The sequence below is a fragment of the Anguilla anguilla genome, chromosome 9 (genome assembly GCF_013347855.1).
Source record: "Anguilla anguilla isolate fAngAng1 chromosome 9, fAngAng1.pri, whole genome shotgun sequence".
NCBI classification, from domain to species: Eukaryota; Metazoa; Chordata; class Actinopteri; order Anguilliformes; family Anguillidae; genus Anguilla; species Anguilla anguilla.
In genome coordinates, this window is record NC_049209.1 from 25,922,821 (window position 1) to 25,940,197 (window position 17,377).

Sequence of the window (17,377 nt, forward strand, 5' to 3'; positions counted from 1 at the left end):
ATTGACCCATATATTTCACCTGCCCTAGTATTAGGCTACGTGATTTACATGGGTTTAATAATATCGTGGTTTATTTATATTATGTAGCCGGATGTTTGGGAACATTTATAGTATTATTGATAAATTAAAAACAACAGCATAACTGCATGTTCAAATAATGGCCTATAGATGGAGATATTCTTCAAACAGCCGTTAGAGTATGATGCTACACAGATGGCCTGTTTCCTGCCAATGTTTCCATTACAAGAAACTTGCAACAAAGGTGAATCGTTGCTATAGTAGGATTTTCAGGCACTATATTAGAAGGAATTGTAGTAATGATCTCCCTGTGTTGGAGCATTACAATAATTCTTCCCACAAGCTAATCAAAGACAATCCATGTTGTTCATATTTTTGGCTTTATTAACTCTCTTGAGTATTTGAGACTACAGCCGTGCATGTGTTTTCATCATCATATAGACTGCAGCCACTATGAGGTTTAGTTAGAAGTGCTACTCTGGAGAAAAAAAACTGCAGACTCCACTGCAAGGACAACTGCTGCCGTTGGCACGGGATATGTGTAGGATGTATAAGAGCATGAGAGCTGAAGTTAAGCCAGACTAAAATAAAAACAAAATATGTTTTTAAAATGCATCTACTATGAGTCAAATTTTTGCCAAGTACTCAGTTGTTAAAATATGACACAACAAACCATGTAATTATTATTCTTACCGCACATATAGAACTCACCTTAAAGCACAATTTCCATTGCTTTCTATGCACTGGTGGTGTATTCAGGTGCAGCCATAAAGAGTGTAATAAGAGTCTGACACCCAACATTTTCTACATTTCTTTATTTTTGTTTCACTATTTGGTACATCTGGTGCATAGAGAACGACACTAACATCACAACATTACAGTGACTGCTCTGCTGCAAGCCCAGCTGTCTAGTAAGGTCTGCCGACACCAGAGAACCCACTTCATCATCTGTGTACTTCTGAGCAGCAGGAGCAGGAGCGGGAGGACACATAGGCTTCACAGAAATCTGCACCATCACACAACAGTTATTTCAACTTTGCTTTTTGTTTTTTTGTTTCTTTAAATTAATGTTTAATATAATTATAGCCTTTAGACATACATTCTCAAAATAGATCATAAGATGGATGAGACAAAAAACACTGCCTAATGGTTGTTAGTGATCATTTCAATGAACGGTCAACCCTTTCCGAATGTTAAACAAGGCTGTCCGATTACAGACAGTTGCGTACTGTACTGTGTATGCATCTACCTCCTCACGTATAGGTTATAAATTCTGTTTATGACCGTTTACTGTACTTGTGGAAAAGTCAACTCAAACAGCCCTCAAATACAGGGTCAAGGGTTTGCCAATGTAAAGACATTAGATAAAATGGACAATGACTGGAGATACCATTTGCTTCATGCCTGATCAAGACCGCATTACCCATAATACTCCATAAAAGCTTCACACTCTGTGCAATAATACCATTCCTGAAGACCATCCCTTTCTAAGACAATAAACAAACAAAAAAAAAATCCCGGGTAATAAAAGGGAGAGAATTGTCTTTCAATATCTGAAATTATTTTTGAGAAAAAAAATAGGTTGTCTATAATTATAAATTTGTTTCCTATACATTCTTCCCTCTGTTCTTTGATGCCATCACCAACATCTTCTTGTTATAGCATATATATTTATTATTTAAATACATATATTTAAGTACATCATAATAATCCTAAAGTACAGAAGACAGCGCAGGCCCGTGACTGGTTGGTGATATGGAAGGTTGTACCAGCGGATGAAACTACTGGTCGGCAGAGGTTGGAATGTGGGTAACACTGGGTGCTCAGTAGGCGTGATTGGCCACGTAGAGAGACTGTCCAGCCGCTCCACTGTTGCCACCACTGGAGGCGTACTTGCCCAGTGCTGCTAAGCCGTTCACCTGTGGGGAGAAACCAAGGAAACATTTATCATCTGAATGCTAAATGTGTGAGGAATGCATCTGGTTTCAGATTAGTTCAAAGATATTTGTTTGTTACCCTGAACACAAATAATGCAGAAGTTTGCTTTTTCTTTCTTACAGCTTTCTGTGTCTTAAGAAAATCTCTAAACTGACTCTTATGGATGGTTTTTTCCATCTGAAAGTTTACATGAATCTCTCTCCACAGAGCTGCCATCCAGGCATTGCCCGCTCCATGGCACCCCCTTGCTATTTTTCGCACCGCTCGGTTCCCTGTAGGTCCACTGTCATTTGTAGTTCTTGCCAACTAGAATGCTGTTATATACAGCACAACAAGCCTGCAGCCTTTTGTGTCTTCTTCATAGATCAATTGGAGGGTTGCAAAGTGCAACACTGGCACTATGTTTAAGGAGCACAAACTGTTCTCTGACTCTTTACAGTAGGTAACTGCTTTTATTGCGAAAATAATTTTCAGTTCACCTCCTCGATACGTGGCTAGCAATCAAACGCATCTGAAAATGTCACATTAGTCACAGAATTTGCACCTTGCACAGAGGTGGTATCGCATTGGAACATCCAGCTGAGAGCGAAAGAGAAATGTGAACAAGCTGTCTGGTTAATACGGCCAGGATTAATCTGCATGGTAGAGCCTGATTGGGTGTATTGTGAGGATAACACACATTCAATTTGTCAATTATCAAAGAGTCAGAACAGGATGAAGAAAAAAATATAAGTTACAGTCTAGAAAAAAAGATGAGAATGCAGGCAGGTAAAGCTTCCATATTACATAAGCACAACCACTCTAGATGTGGAACACCTAACAGCAACACAAATGCATCTGTTCAATGCATCTTACAAAGATAAGGTGCCTGAGTGGGTGGCTATCTGTGAGTCACCCTTACTTGTAAGTGAGTGTAACTTATTTTTTAAATTTCATATCAATGTCCTGATGTATTCTTTCCATCAAATTCAATGTTATGCTAAGCATACCACATCATCTTGCCAGAAGGAGGAACACAATGGACATAAGTCTTAAACCTCATTGTGTTACCGTCCACAGTTTTAAATTCATACACACTGCTACTGAGGCTGTGCAGGTTTCTGTTTTTACATCACCGGTAACCCACCTCCGCGCGCTTGATGAACTCCTCGGTGGCGGCGCTCTCATTGTCCTTCTGCCCGCGCCAGGCGTTGAGGGCGGAGGCCTGCAGGGCGCGGCCATAGGAGAAGGTGAGGGCCCAGGGCTTGCCCAGCGGGCAAGTGTTGATGGCGTTCAGGTTAACGGACGCCTCCTCTTCGCTCTGGCCTCCGGACAGGAAGGTCACCCCTGCAGACGCACGCCGTGTTTATAACTTTCTAAAGAGTGCACGTACATTTGTCCACGTTCAAATGCACTTCAGGGCTTACTATGTGTGCATGTTTGTAAGTGGCTCTGGATAAGAGCATCTGTTAAATGTATAAGTGTAATGGAATGGAATGCGCTGGTATTAACTTTAGTAACCTGGGAATAATCTATCCTTCTCAAATTGGCAATCAAATCTTACTCTGCAGCGGATACAGGCTATGTACTCCCTTTGCAGGGAGCAGACTTGAGTCTCCTAATTGTTACTGTAGGATAAAACCTAGTTCTCAGGTGACATTTAACCTATATGGTTTAATAAAACCAAATATATTATTGTCTAACATATTTGCTTTTTCACTTTCAATGTCTTAGACATGGCAGAACAATAAAATGGATATCTGGATCTGGCACTCTGTTCATTTAATTGATCTTTCATTCAAGTCAAAAATCGAGAATGCATTTTATAACTAGTTCAGCAGCAAGCAGAACAGGCTGATGGGAAAATGCATGAGCATCACAAGAACCAAGTCAATCTACAATATGAGTGTCTGGGGAACAATGTTTTTTTGGGGTATTTTTGCCCAGGTCCGGTCACCTTACCTGTGACAGCAGGGGGCACCGTGCGACGCAGGGCGGTAACCGTTGCCATGGCGATCTCCTCCGAGCCGTATTTGGTGGGGCAGGCGTGGCCAGGGGTCACCATGTTGGGCTTCAGAAGGGTGCCCTCCAGGTACACGTGGTGGTCAGACAGGGCCTTGTACACAGCAGCTAGAACCTGGGCCGGACCAAGGAGAAGGGAAAGTCAATTAGGCACATTAAACTCAGACACGTAGGGCTGGCGGGCCTCGTCACACACAGACTGACACAGTGCTCAGGGCAGAGGGCAGCCAGACACAAGAGAGCTCAGTGCAAACAGAAGCAGTGTGGATCCAACATGGCCTCCCACTGGCACCCACCTTCTCTGTGACGTACTGGCACCGCTTCAGGTCATGGTCTCCGTCAGGCAGGATCTCTGGCTCCACGATGGGCACGATTCCGTTCTGCAGAACAGTGAAGAGAGGTATATTTTTTTTACTTAAGTTTAAATGGATTTTAAAAATACAAGAGAGGACACCCAAACATAGCACTCTTATTTGAGCACTATATATATATATATATATATATATATATATATATATATATATATATATATATATATATATATATATATATATATATATATATATATTGAGAAATACTATATCATGGAAGTGATATCATAAGAGCATGAAGAGAACAGGCCATTCAGTCTTCTCAGGCACATCTTATCCTTTAAAACTAGAGTATCCAGCACAGTCCAGTAGTACTCCTGGTTTTCCTTCTTACCTACAGTAGTAGTTAATTGATTGATTAGTCTCCTAGACATCTGGTGTCCCAGGTCTATATCAACCCGATTAGAGGGGAAGAATGAGAACCTGCAATACTACTACCCTTGTGGGTCAGATTTGAGTATCCCTACCATAGTACATAGGTAAGAAGAGGAAAGTAAAAGGTAGATATGCTTTTTTATCTTTTTTATTAGTCTAAAATGTACATTTTACATATTTTTACATTTACATTTACACATAATATTTTTATTATTATTTAATAAACAAGTAATCATTTTCAAGCACATATTGCTGCTCCACATTGCGCATTGCTGAGTGCTGCCCCACCTGCTGGCAGATGCTGGCATAGCGGGCCAGGACGTTGGCGTTCTCCATGATGGCCAGCTCGGAGGGCGTGTTCTCGCTGATCTTCAGAACACTGCGCCACTTGGCGAAGTCTGCGCCGTCCTTCTTGTACTGGGCACAGCGCTCGGACAGGCCGTCCAGTCCTACACACAGGGAGACGCGCAATGAAGGACACCGGGGCTCGATAACAAACTAAGAAGGGTCTGAATTCTTTATAGGGATTTCCACAAAGAGCACCTGTTGCTTACGTTCCATAAAGTGCAATCTGTATACAATCTGCAGGAGTTCTGAGGTGAACTGTATGATGGGATGGGGGTAGGTTGCTTCACTAAACCTTACCCTGGGTAGTGGTCTCTCCATCAGTTCCAGCCAATGGGACCACACCTTTGTCCACCTGCAGGAAGATTAGGTCAGATTTCTCTCAGGGAAACAAATAACTGATGGCTGATATTTTGGACTTGAATTACCAAAAAAAGACATTTATTCTAAAACCTATGCTTGTGACTGTACAGTTTTACAGGATGGAGGCAAATAATTTGTACTTGTAAGACAGAAACAAGGAATTTCCACTGAGTGAAAATACAAATATCTAGATAGAAAAAACTGCATGACAGGGACTTGTAGGGGGGTAAAATGCACAGTCTCAGCAGTCGTCACTGCTCAGAGTGAAAGGGGAGGGGCGGAGGGGTGACGGTGCACAGCAGTGCCTCTCTGCACCACAGCGTGGGACAAAGCACTGATCTGCCCTCTGGCCTGTGTGACTTAAACCCAGCTAATCCCCATCCTGCTGAGGTATATATAGCAGCTAGCTGCCCTCCATGAGAAGCTGCTGGTCTCCAAGGGCAGATCTTCTTATCGCCTTTGCTGCGTGAGCGTGGACCAACCCCAGCATCCACAGACAGACAGAGCCATTCACTCTCAATGCTCGCCAAACACTCTGCTTGCTTCCTCATATTCGGTTATTTCCTCAGGGCTCATCTGACCATAGAATATTCCGGATGTGGGGCAGTTCGACTGTAGTCAGACGGTTCTATAGAGTGTTATAATGCTGATGTTAGTCTCTGTGGAGTTTCCCCTCTCCAGCCTATAGCAGTGTATTCATAAACCCACAAAGACAGGAACATCAGCATTAGCACTCTATGGGCCAGACTGCAGTCTAACTCCCCCACAACCTGAATATTCAACAATCTGTTGAGCCCTGAGAAGTAACAGGACATGTAGAAGTACAGAGTTCACCACTTAATGTCCCTGTAATCACCGACTTGTAACTCCAGCTTTTGCCAGGTGGTTTACAGTGGAGAAGTCACAAGTCTGGTGCACAAAGCCAGTGCCCTCCTGAGTTCTCCGACGCACTGCCATACTGTACCTTGATTCCCACGACCATGCCCCGGTCCCTGATCATCTTGACGAAAGGGGTGCCGTCGTCGGCGTTCTGGTACATGGTCTCGTGGAAGAAGATGACCCCACCGATGCAGCTGTCGATGCGCTCGTCTGCGCTGAAGAGGAGCTGGCGGTACAGGCGGCGGTTCTCCTCCGTGTTCTCCACGCCGATCTGGTTCAGGCGCTTGGCCATGCTGCCTGTATGGCACACGCGTACAAACACCCATGAGGCACCCAGCAACACCTGGATCTTTATGCAGGATGTAAAGGAAATTCCTGCTGGTTAAAAATCAAGCTGCCCTTTCTGGAGGTTTGGATGAAAAAAAAACAAGCAACAGGAATGTGAAAATTCCTTTATCACGATTCAAGCGGTAGCATCATGAACATGTATGCGTTTAGTATACACCCCTGCTCCATCAGCCTCACCGGGCTCCGCCCTACCCAAAATCCCCTGCAGCTGCTACTGACCCACGGACTCATCGGCGGCCAGGATGCCCTTCCCGGGGGCAACGATGCGCTCGGCGATGTCCTGGAGCTCCTTCTTCTGATCAGCAGTGAGGGCTGGGTACTGGTGCGTCATCTTTGCTGGCCTTCACACAACCTGGGAGGGACAGACAGAGAGACAGACATGCACTAGCCGTTTATTCACTGGCTTTAACGATCATGCACTGGGCAGAGCCATTTTTTTAACTGGCACAATCTGCCATGGCCAGCGTCCATTACAGGAAGACAAAAACAACACTTTGAGGCTAAGAGGCTCTAGACTACTGAGCAGATATTGTTCACCGGGTCATCTCATTAATCAAGACTGGCAGGGCTAAGCTTCCTGTTCAACCACACAGCTGTCACCAAAGATGGAACTTCAATGGTTTTGCAGGAAAATTATGAGTTTTTTTAGTCAGGACCTGTTTGCGACTTGACATTAGTCTGTAAAAAATAATGATTCAAATATTAAAAAGGAAGATGCTATTATGAGCATGAATTTCTTTTCAGGTTACTTCTCCCTCCACTGAAATGGGTAGTGAGTGTTATGTAACATCTGTGACAACAGCGGGTGAAACCAAGCATGCTCATCACCCTCTGTTGTCATGGTGATAAACAGTGACACGATTACATAAATGGTCCTGTTTAACCACTGTCAGCTCTCATAAGAGATGTGCATTTCTGTGCATTTCTGGCATTGCCAATGTCTCACACATTCCTCCTCTATTGATATCCTACCGTCAGCCAACAGGGAATCACCAATTTAAACTATCTTTTCCATGGCGTTTCAATGACAATTTAAGGATACATTTTGAGCAGTTATGAGGGCTACTTTTGTGAGAAAGATCTACATTTGATGCACATTATTTATACATATTAATAACATTATATTATTTTTTATTACTGCATCATAAAATATTTTGTGCTCACAATGATACACATTTCAGCCTCAAGTGATCAATGGCTTTGCTAATGGAAGTGTTGTGCAAATCAGTGTATTCTGCTCGTAAAGGTTGCTTATTTCTATTAGGGCTAATTTTCCAAGGAAGATGGGTACTGAACAGTTTTCATGATTTTCCAGAATATAAATATTTTCAAGGACTTTCACAGACCGTGGGAACCCTGCCATTCTCTAAATGTCCTCTCTCTCCAAATGTCTCTACCCACCCTCAGCCCTAGCCCCATCTTTGACTCGATTCTGCTGAGCAGAACGAGCACAAACCGGTGCAGACTGGTCAGAGCTCCGGCTCCCTGAATAGGGAGGAGTCATGCATTATTCACAATGCCGATTGGATGACATATTGTCGTTTATACTTTTAACACCAATCCTGCAATGGCCAAGATGAATCGTGTGAGAAGGGCACAATGAAGATGGTGAGGTAATTTCAATGTAAAAGAAAGTGGTAAATTGGGTTTATTTCCCCTTTTCCTCCCTCAAGGCGGTACAAAAAGCCAGAAAGCAGGCCTCAGGCAACAGTGGGGTTACCCTGGCAACAACTGGCACATTTCAGGTTGCACCAGCCAGTAAGCTACACAGAAGCAAAGACACATTACCCCGACCCTAATAATTATTCTGAACTGGTTTTCCGTTAATAAAAGGGTTGCCAATTTTAGTAAGGATCCCGCCTCAGAGCTAGTTTCCTTTTTCCTAAATTTGATTTACACATGTGAAATCAGTTATTTGATTATAAAAGTATTAGTTAGATTAAAACACAATGCAGGAAGCTGTTTTGTTAATAATATAAGGCCAAATAAACAAAATTGTCTTAAAATTATCATTTTAAAATGAGAACTCAAGATTAAGAAGCAACAAGCATTGATCTTGCTGACAATTCTCTGGTGACACCACCATGCTGAAGAGGTACAATGGCCTTGTCAATACACAGTCTGCATGGGACCTCAAATATGTGCTTATCATATCACCAATCTGGCCACCACCCCCTCCCCATCTTCCCTCGCCTCACATAAGCCTCAACACAAAAGGACTAGAACGTGAACATCAGTTACACTCCACTGGCTGCGATCCACATGGAAGTTTCCATTGAAAACTTTGACCTGGCTTGGCAACAGAGTCAGTTTATTGGCTGTGAAAAGACCCCTGCCCCCACCCCTCTGCAGGCCACTCTCTGGCCTTGTGTTTCCCACTGAGGCCGAAGCCTCCTCCACCAGGCAACAGCAATGCTCCTAAATCTCCCACTGTAAGTTCCCTGTGTCAGTCATTCAAAACCTCATAATTCAGACCTACTGAACACCAATAGCCGTATTATTAGCTTTGTTACTCTTCATGCTTGTCAATTTTATGTTTGTTATATTTTTTTTGCATGTTTTTTTTTGGCATGTTTTTTACATGTGTGAACCACAGCCAAGGTGAAAATTAGGGTTAAAGGTATTATAACCTAACCTGGCCTCCTCGGATTACACCCACCTGACTGAATAGGCGAGGCAGCTTTGATCTACACTACTCCTTCAGCTGGGACGGTGTAGCGTGACTTCAGACCCAATGCTGATACACAGAACAGCACTCGGCAATAAAACAGGTCAGCTGTGCGGAGGCGCGGACTGCAGCGCCCTTTGCAAGAACACACTGTACCGGCAAACTCCCAGCGGAGAAAACACAAAGAGCCAGGAAACCAAGGCAGCAGACAGTGGCAAGTTGCTACTTGTCAAATCTGTGTGCCTACCTTGCTTATGACCACTGATGACAAGCCATAAATCTTCTGTAGACCCAGTATAATTAAGCTACACCTCCTAATACTGAATGATGGTGACTGAACCAGGACTTGGTATGACTGCCTAGACCTGGCTATGACTGCTACTAAGAGGGACGGTGAGGAATATGTTTGACTGTACACCCCAACCAAAACACCAATTTAAACCATTATGCACAAAATACATATTACCATATATCAAAAAGTAGTCTGTAATACATTGAATAATACGTTTGACTATACAGAGGCAACCAAAATATATTTTCTAATAAATGCCAGTGATTCCACTAGGTTTTTTCTGGAGTAGTGACTCATAAGATGTGGGCCCAATTTTTCAATTCATGAGAGCTCATTTCACACATTTATGTGACTTTTGAAAGGTAAAATACATATCAAATTTCTAACCATGAAAGCCTACCTAGCTCAATCTCAATACGTCTAAAAACAGTAATAAAATCTGTTTTCATTTGGTGGACTTCAGAACGCAATAGCAAGTGTTCAGCAATGCAGTTAAATGCAACTGCGTCAAATGATAGCCTCTGAATAAATCATCCTTACTGATTTATTGGTTAGTTTAATGCAAGGGCCAGTTACATACTGAGTAATGGTGGCTTTGATTCCATGAATAGCAGTGCATCATTGTTTAATGGTATGGGAAACACTACACAATGCAAATACTGTATACAACCTGGTTATTTTTGTTTAATACATTTTGTTGGTTATACCTCAATATAAACAAGTGGAAATAATGAATATATTATGAAATTTTGATATATTATTCAACATATGACAACAGTTCCTTATTTCACAAGTAAGTCGGTTGTGTCCTCATACATGCAGTTCAGCTAAATTCTGGAAATATGATTAGACTAGCTGTCCAGTGTCACAAATGACAAATCAAGAGTGCACATATTGTACTCCATTTATGGAAAAAGTATTTTCAGTGCATAAGGGAGCATGTAATTGCAATATGTGTAGTGACTGAGTTGCTATACTACATTAGCCCTACGTACATTTCAACAAGGCACCAGAACCACTGCATTGATTGGTATTAACAATGCTTTGACACCGACACAGGCACTAGCGCTCAATGCAGTCTGATTGGCTGCTGTTGCTGTTGTTGAAAGCTGAGGGCTGAAAATAATACAGGGTAAACAGAGGGCCACAAGGGTAGGAATCCCCACCGACCCGAGTGCGTTTGCACACAATGCTGCAGTACAGATGCACTCTTTTGGAAAAAAAACCAACAGTAGCACAGCATCTATGGCTGAATTGCACATATACTGTACCAGCACCACAAAAGAGAATTTGTTTTCTATCTACAAGGTTATACTGTGATAATGTTACACACAGTGCTCTCCAGAATTGTTGGCATCCTCAAAATTTGATTTAAAAAATATTTATTTCTTGATGATATTTTTTGTCCCCCCAATTTTCTTCAAAAGCTAAATTTCTCTCATATTTTCAATGCAAAATCAGGCTGGTAAACAACAATGACAATTTTTAATATTCTTTTATGCTAATCCCAACAGAGTTGCAAATAAATAAAAAAGTGCATCTTAAGTGACATTTGCACTTGTTGGTAAAATATACAAAGGACATACTTCATGCAAAATTAATTCCAATTTAATGAGTACTTCATGGAACATTAATCTCACCAGCAATAACAACCACTTATCAAAAATCCTAACAACTTCAGATGGTTTGTATTATTCATTAGCATACAGTGTATTTCCTACAGAAGGGTGAGGCTGAGGCTTGTCAGTGACCACTGATCTGGTAACTAATCACATGTGACTTGTGGTTTAAAACCATTGTTTTCTAGAAAGCCCCGGACATCATGGGTGTGTAAGCACAACACACATTAGTTGTTTTTTAATCCATGCCCAGAGTGGTATTTTTTGGAAGTGTAATTTCACAGCAAGATAGTCTGACTTTGACATTGTGTTAAACTGGTAAACTTCCCCTAGTATGTCATGTAGGCCTGCATGGTGTTTCGCTTGTACCGGCGGGTGTGTGTGTGCGTGTGTGTGTGAGTGCCTGCATGTACATAGGTGTTAGTGCACATGCCTGTGTGTGCATGCAATTTATCATATAACATACCATTTACGTACAATTTATCATGCATCTCTGTGAATCCCTCCCAATCAATGTCATGAGCACAGAGCACATGATTGAGCCCTCCCCCCTCCCGCCTCGGAGAAGATGGCACCGCGGCTGTAATGCCGACCTGCCCTGCACTGCGTAATCTGAAATCAGGTGCCTGCTCTCCCCCCCAACCCCCCCCCCGCCTCCCCCCCTCCCCCCAAGGACCACATCCTGCCACCTCCTACCGTGAGCACATCCCAGCAATCCCGCTCAATCCAGAGAAAAGGCAGGCATGTACAGAGGGAGGAGTACGGGAGAACCTCGGCTCATTCCCCACTCTTTTATCCCAGTTCATCGTGGTAGTACTCGATGTCCTGCTTCCTGCCAGACTGGTGAGAACGGAGACAGTATGCTGCGTCAGCTTTGCAGCTGGGGATGAGCGAGGCGGGACGGCTGCTTGCACCCTTGAAAATTTTAAATACCAACACCCCGCCCTGCCCCCTCGTCCTCTCCCTCCACCCAAACCGTACCACTCCCCTGCAGACCAGACCAGCACATCAGGATGTCCAACAGATCCCTGCTCTGCGCAATCTCATCTGAAAAAATCATATCTCTCTAAACAAACTAATTTAATTAGAAAGCGCAGAGTTACATGGTACCACTAATAACAGAGGTATATAACATTGAGTACCACTGTAAGCAAGAATGTACATTTCTTGGTTCCCAAGTAAACACTTACTTGTGCCATACAATGGACACAAGAAACCAAAAGTATTTGGACCGGTCCGGTTTTTCTTACAACAAGATTCAGTACTTTTGTACAATATAACATTAGTTGCACGTTGATGCGCAATTTATTTGCATATATGTTTATTCAAGCATTTTATACAGCTTACTTTTTAATACATTTACTGTATTTAAATTCTTGGGCATAGTGTCTAGTGCAAGGGTGAAAGAGTGGGCTGCTGTCATTGGACACTCAATTCGCAATGGTTTAAAAAAAAAAAAAAATTTGTAGAGACACTGTCACATTGATGCTTTACAGAAGAAACAGAAATATGCTAACAGACATATGGTAGCAGGTCATAAAATGCACACATCCCAGCAAGGACTGGGTCATATATATTTGAAGCCAAGGAAATGCAGCAAGTGGAAAGAGCAAGAAAAATCTGATGAACCATGAAGCGTATTATCAAATAAGAGACAGAAAGGGAAGGATTTCAACCACCAACCTGAGCTGTAAGCCTCACTTACAAGCAATGTGAGGAATCTGTGGCCTAGTGTTAAATCAGACAACTGCCAGTTTCCTGGCAACCAGGTCTTCATGTGGATGCAATTGTGCTAGCACCCATATTGGATTGATTGAATTAATCTCAATTAATCTCAAACAGTTTGGGCGCAGCCCATTAAGATCAATAAATGTAGGTCCTTCAAACTAAATTTATTAAAAAAATAAAGAAATGAATGGAGAAAATGGTCGATTGTGTAATAGGTAATGTGATAACCGGTTGGCTTCGGGTTTTTTTTTGTTGTTGAAGAATCTAGACCTTTTCTCTTGAATGGATGAGTATCGGTCCAGGGGGTTGTCGCTGAAAGTCGATAGTAGCCTATGTACCAGACAAACAGCACATACGTCGTGTTTTAAACATGTAGCTAATGATGTGACACAGCCTACTGCATTTAAAACTGAAATGATTTCACAGAGCGCTACGAAGAGCTCCTCCAACACATACTACCATTTTGAATTCGTACTGAATGCTATTAATTATTCGTAAACCCCATGCTCCGTACATGGCATAAAGCGTGAGAGTCAGTAAAATAGCCTCGAGATGATACTGCGCAGCGTCGCTATTTTTATGCTGCGTCTTCCTCAAAAACATCACTCTGATCCTTAACGAAGGGACGTTAACGTTATAATACAGGACTGTGAGATGTGTAAATTTCGAATGAAGACGCCACCAAAATAAAAATAAATTAGACCATATCAAGAAATGAGGGCTATCGAATGTTAAAAGTGTGACGTCGTGTGTACGTGCTGTTTTCCACAGACCCGTCTGAGTATGCACACCTGCTGCGCCATCATCACTGAGCTGCACAACATATAGCCTACTCCATGCGAAAAAATTAAATCTTGAGGTTTGAAATTCTGTGATGTGTTAACTTAAACTGCCCTAAAGTTATGCAAAATAAGAAACCAAGTAACGCACAAATATATCAGCTATAATGTCCCTTCCGTATTTCAAAAGAAAATAGCTTGATAGCTAGCCGATATGTTCGCTTAATGCTTAGTATACTAAAAGCTTCGATTTCACGAAAATATAAAACTAAACAACTAAACAATGCTGCAGGTCAGATGCCCACATAAGTGTAGCAAGCCGGCGACTAGCAATTACTATAGCTGCACAGTTAGATTGTTCGCTTTGACTTCCTCTCGATGACAGCCTGTATGAGTCACTCATCTCTCATCTTCGAGGTACCGAAATTGCGGCTACATCTAGTTTTTCGAAATACATTGCATTAATGCAAAGGCCATTGCATTGTAAGCAATAAACATTGTTTATATATACAAGTTCTGTCTTATTAAATGATACCTTGATTGGCTGTTTCCAACCTGATTTTTTTTTAAAATGAATCAAATCCGAGCTATTGCTACCTGACTAGCTAATCCATCATCAACACATCTGCTCTAACATGCACCATTACTAATTGCAGTGCATTTCATTCGTCAGTGACCGATGTATATCGTCTTACCTGAGACGATGAGAATTTAAGTGCTTGAGTCGATCTGGGCAATGCGTTGCAGAATGAGGTGTAGGCACAAGATGCTCCGAGGAAGGACCGCTGCTTCAATGCTGCAGAGCTACGTGACTTCTTACAAAACCTTCCCATTCAAGGGCGGGGCGTACAGTCACGACCTCATTAGAATTACTAAATATTCATGATATATGGGTTGGGCTGTAACAACATTGATACCAGAGTGAAATAACAGGCTACATGGCATGGGTTGAATCATGATAAAGCAGTTTCTTTAGCAAATCATGCAGCAAAGTTTATAACCATCTGCAACTAATCATGATTAAGGATATCGTTATATCTTAACAAGATTGCTTTCAATTAAGCAAAACAAAAAAACAAACAAACATTAAACAAACGAACCAAAATTATTTCAACTTTGTGTTCAGATGTCCACGGAATCAATCAATCGTTCACGTCGATCATGCAATTTCTGTGTCCATGCGATTTATTTTAATGTTTCTGATGAAATTCTTGTCAAAAACAAATTCCCATCTTCCCATTCAGTCATTTCAATCACTCATCTAAAGGAGTTTAAATAGGCTACGACACCGAAATGTACATGAAATGTAAACAATCATTGGAAATGAATATAAAACTATGTTCTGTCTTTTGGTGGCATGTACATACAACTTAATCCTCTCTCACACATGAACTAATGAGCCAAATCAATCAATGCAGGAATAGGATTTCTTGGATCTAAAGAGCTGAAATCAAGATCACTGCGATTTGTTGTCAAGGACAGGAAAAAAAGGTCATTACTATGACCAATCTGTCAAAAGAACGATCAGCAGCGGAGACAAAATTACCGTTGAGAAAGGACTGAAACACAAGCTGATGAATAATGAGAGAAAATGGATAAATCGTGAAGTCAGACATAATGCACTAATGTAAGCTAAAGGGGGGAAATCCTGTAAAAGAATGCTTGGGCCCTCCACACGCTGTAGAGTGTGCTGACTCATTGCAGAGATGTAAATCACAGCAAAGGAACACACTGTCCAGCTCCCACACGAATGAAGTTCGAAAAGAGACCAGACCCATTCACAACAGTGTTTTGTGTATGAAATATTAATTATGCAAACAGAATACAAGCCAAACAGCCAATACTTGCTCAAAGGACAGAGAGAGGCTTTAAATAAGCTAGTGTGATGTTTGATAAGTGAAATGGAAGACTCATTGGATATCATTTTTTCAACTGTAATATTTACAAGTAATTTTATTCATAGTGCAACAATTGCTGCAACTGGTGATTGGAGAGTGATGTTTCATTAACCCAACAACAATGAACCATCAATCATCGACTTTGAACCAGTCAAAAGTATGTCCTCTCTATAGCCAAATACGTTGCTCCACCCATTTTTGATTAAACCTCATTTTCCCACCAATAGATATGATGCATGGTGGGTGGTTATGAGGAAAAATAAATATATGGAGAGAAGCTAAATGCTAAAATTTTCATTTTAATATATTTCTTACAAATTGAAAGCTAGGGCATAATGATAGAAACCCAGGTACTCAAAGAACACTTATTTGGTCTTTCAAGAATTTTTAATTTAGACATAGAATGTAGAGGTTCTACATTATAATTAGCTACTTCCTTTCGGGATGTGACATATTTTAATATTTTTTTGAATGTGGGTGATATATTTTTCCTTTGTTATCCAATTTAAAATGATAACAATGAAGATGCTTTATATAACTTTCTATTTTAATACCTATTAATTTCACTCCCTTATGGGGTGTTGCTGTTCCCGCAAAATAGGTCACACTAAAATCAGACCAACAAGAGAAAAGAGCGAGCATTTCAAAGACACACACACACTTTCATAGAAAGCACCACTCAGCTTTGCTCTTCTGCAGTTATATTTAATTTTCTATAAGACCCCTCCCCCCTCCCAATTCAATCCAAGAGATTTTAGTTCCAGATTTTAGTTTCTGTTGAACTAATAGCAAATCCAAGCCAGCAAAGCCTGACAGGGACTTTTATAGATGGGAGATCCCCACACCCATTCCTTCAGCTTCCAGCTTCAGAACTTGGATGTTGCAGTAGTACCCTGTAGGTTTGACAGTGATAATTCTACTGGATCACGAGTAAAACCCTGAGCATGTATTATATATCTTTGGACAGTTCTTTGTATTGTTCCAATGTACCCTTATTGCTTCATAACCAGCGTTCATGCACAGGTTTCCAGGTCGCAATGCTTAACGTCCATCCAATTTACCTAGTTACCTTGTACCCAATAGCTTCAAACATTCAACATGTACAATAGTCAAAATACACTATATAAGCCATAAAATGCCCTTGATTGACGCACAAGCAAACACAATCTTTTAATTCATGTGCATGTTTAATGTTTTAATACGACACAAACTAAAAAAAATATTGTCAAAACAAACGATGACATTTCCTAGTGGCAACAACTTGACACATACAGTAATAATATTCAATAATATTTTCTGACACGTGACACAAATATAATTCACATTAAAAAGCATCTGGCAGTTAAACCGAAGAGACAGACATTTGAGATGAGATCTGATCGAAAGGGAGGTACTTCTCTACAGGTAATTATAAAAATTTCACAGTTGATACATGAAAAATCATGCTAATGGCATCATCTTCCTTTTCTGCTACATAATATCAAATTTAATTTATGTCAAAAGGCTGTTAACAGAGACACATGCCTGTGACAGAGATACAAAATAAGACAAAGCAAGGCAGTGGTCTTGATTAGGAATGTCTATGAATATTTCCCTGCATAACATTAACAACATATAAAAAGTTTTGGTTTTAATACAATAACAACACATTAATCTGTTTAAGACAGTATTCCAATCTGCATCCACTGGCACTAAAAGGAGGCAGTGTTCTGTTAAAAATTCCAAATTCAGACACTACTAAACGATTAAACGGTT

At 41.1% G+C, this 17,377-nt stretch overlaps 1 protein-coding gene across 1 annotated transcript; it reads right to left on the reverse strand.

Moving 5' to 3' along the window:
• Positions 1 to 816: 816 nt before the first annotated feature.
• On the reverse strand, positions 817 to 14,575 carry aldocb (aldolase C, fructose-bisphosphate, b). The gene is made up of 9 exons (XM_035434316.1): positions 14,420 to 14,575; positions 6,858 to 6,990; positions 6,376 to 6,587; positions 5,349 to 5,403; positions 4,992 to 5,152; positions 4,254 to 4,337; positions 3,898 to 4,072; positions 3,083 to 3,282; positions 817 to 1,937 (listed from the first exon to the last, which is right to left on the reverse strand). Exons 2-9 carry the CDS (start codon positions 6,967 to 6,969, stop codon positions 1,842 to 1,844), a joined length of 1,095 nt encoding a protein of 364 aa, XP_035290207.1. The 5' UTR covers positions 6,970 to 6,990; positions 14,420 to 14,575; the 3' UTR covers positions 817 to 1,841.
• Between the last annotated feature and the right edge of the window lie 2,802 nt (positions 14,576 to 17,377).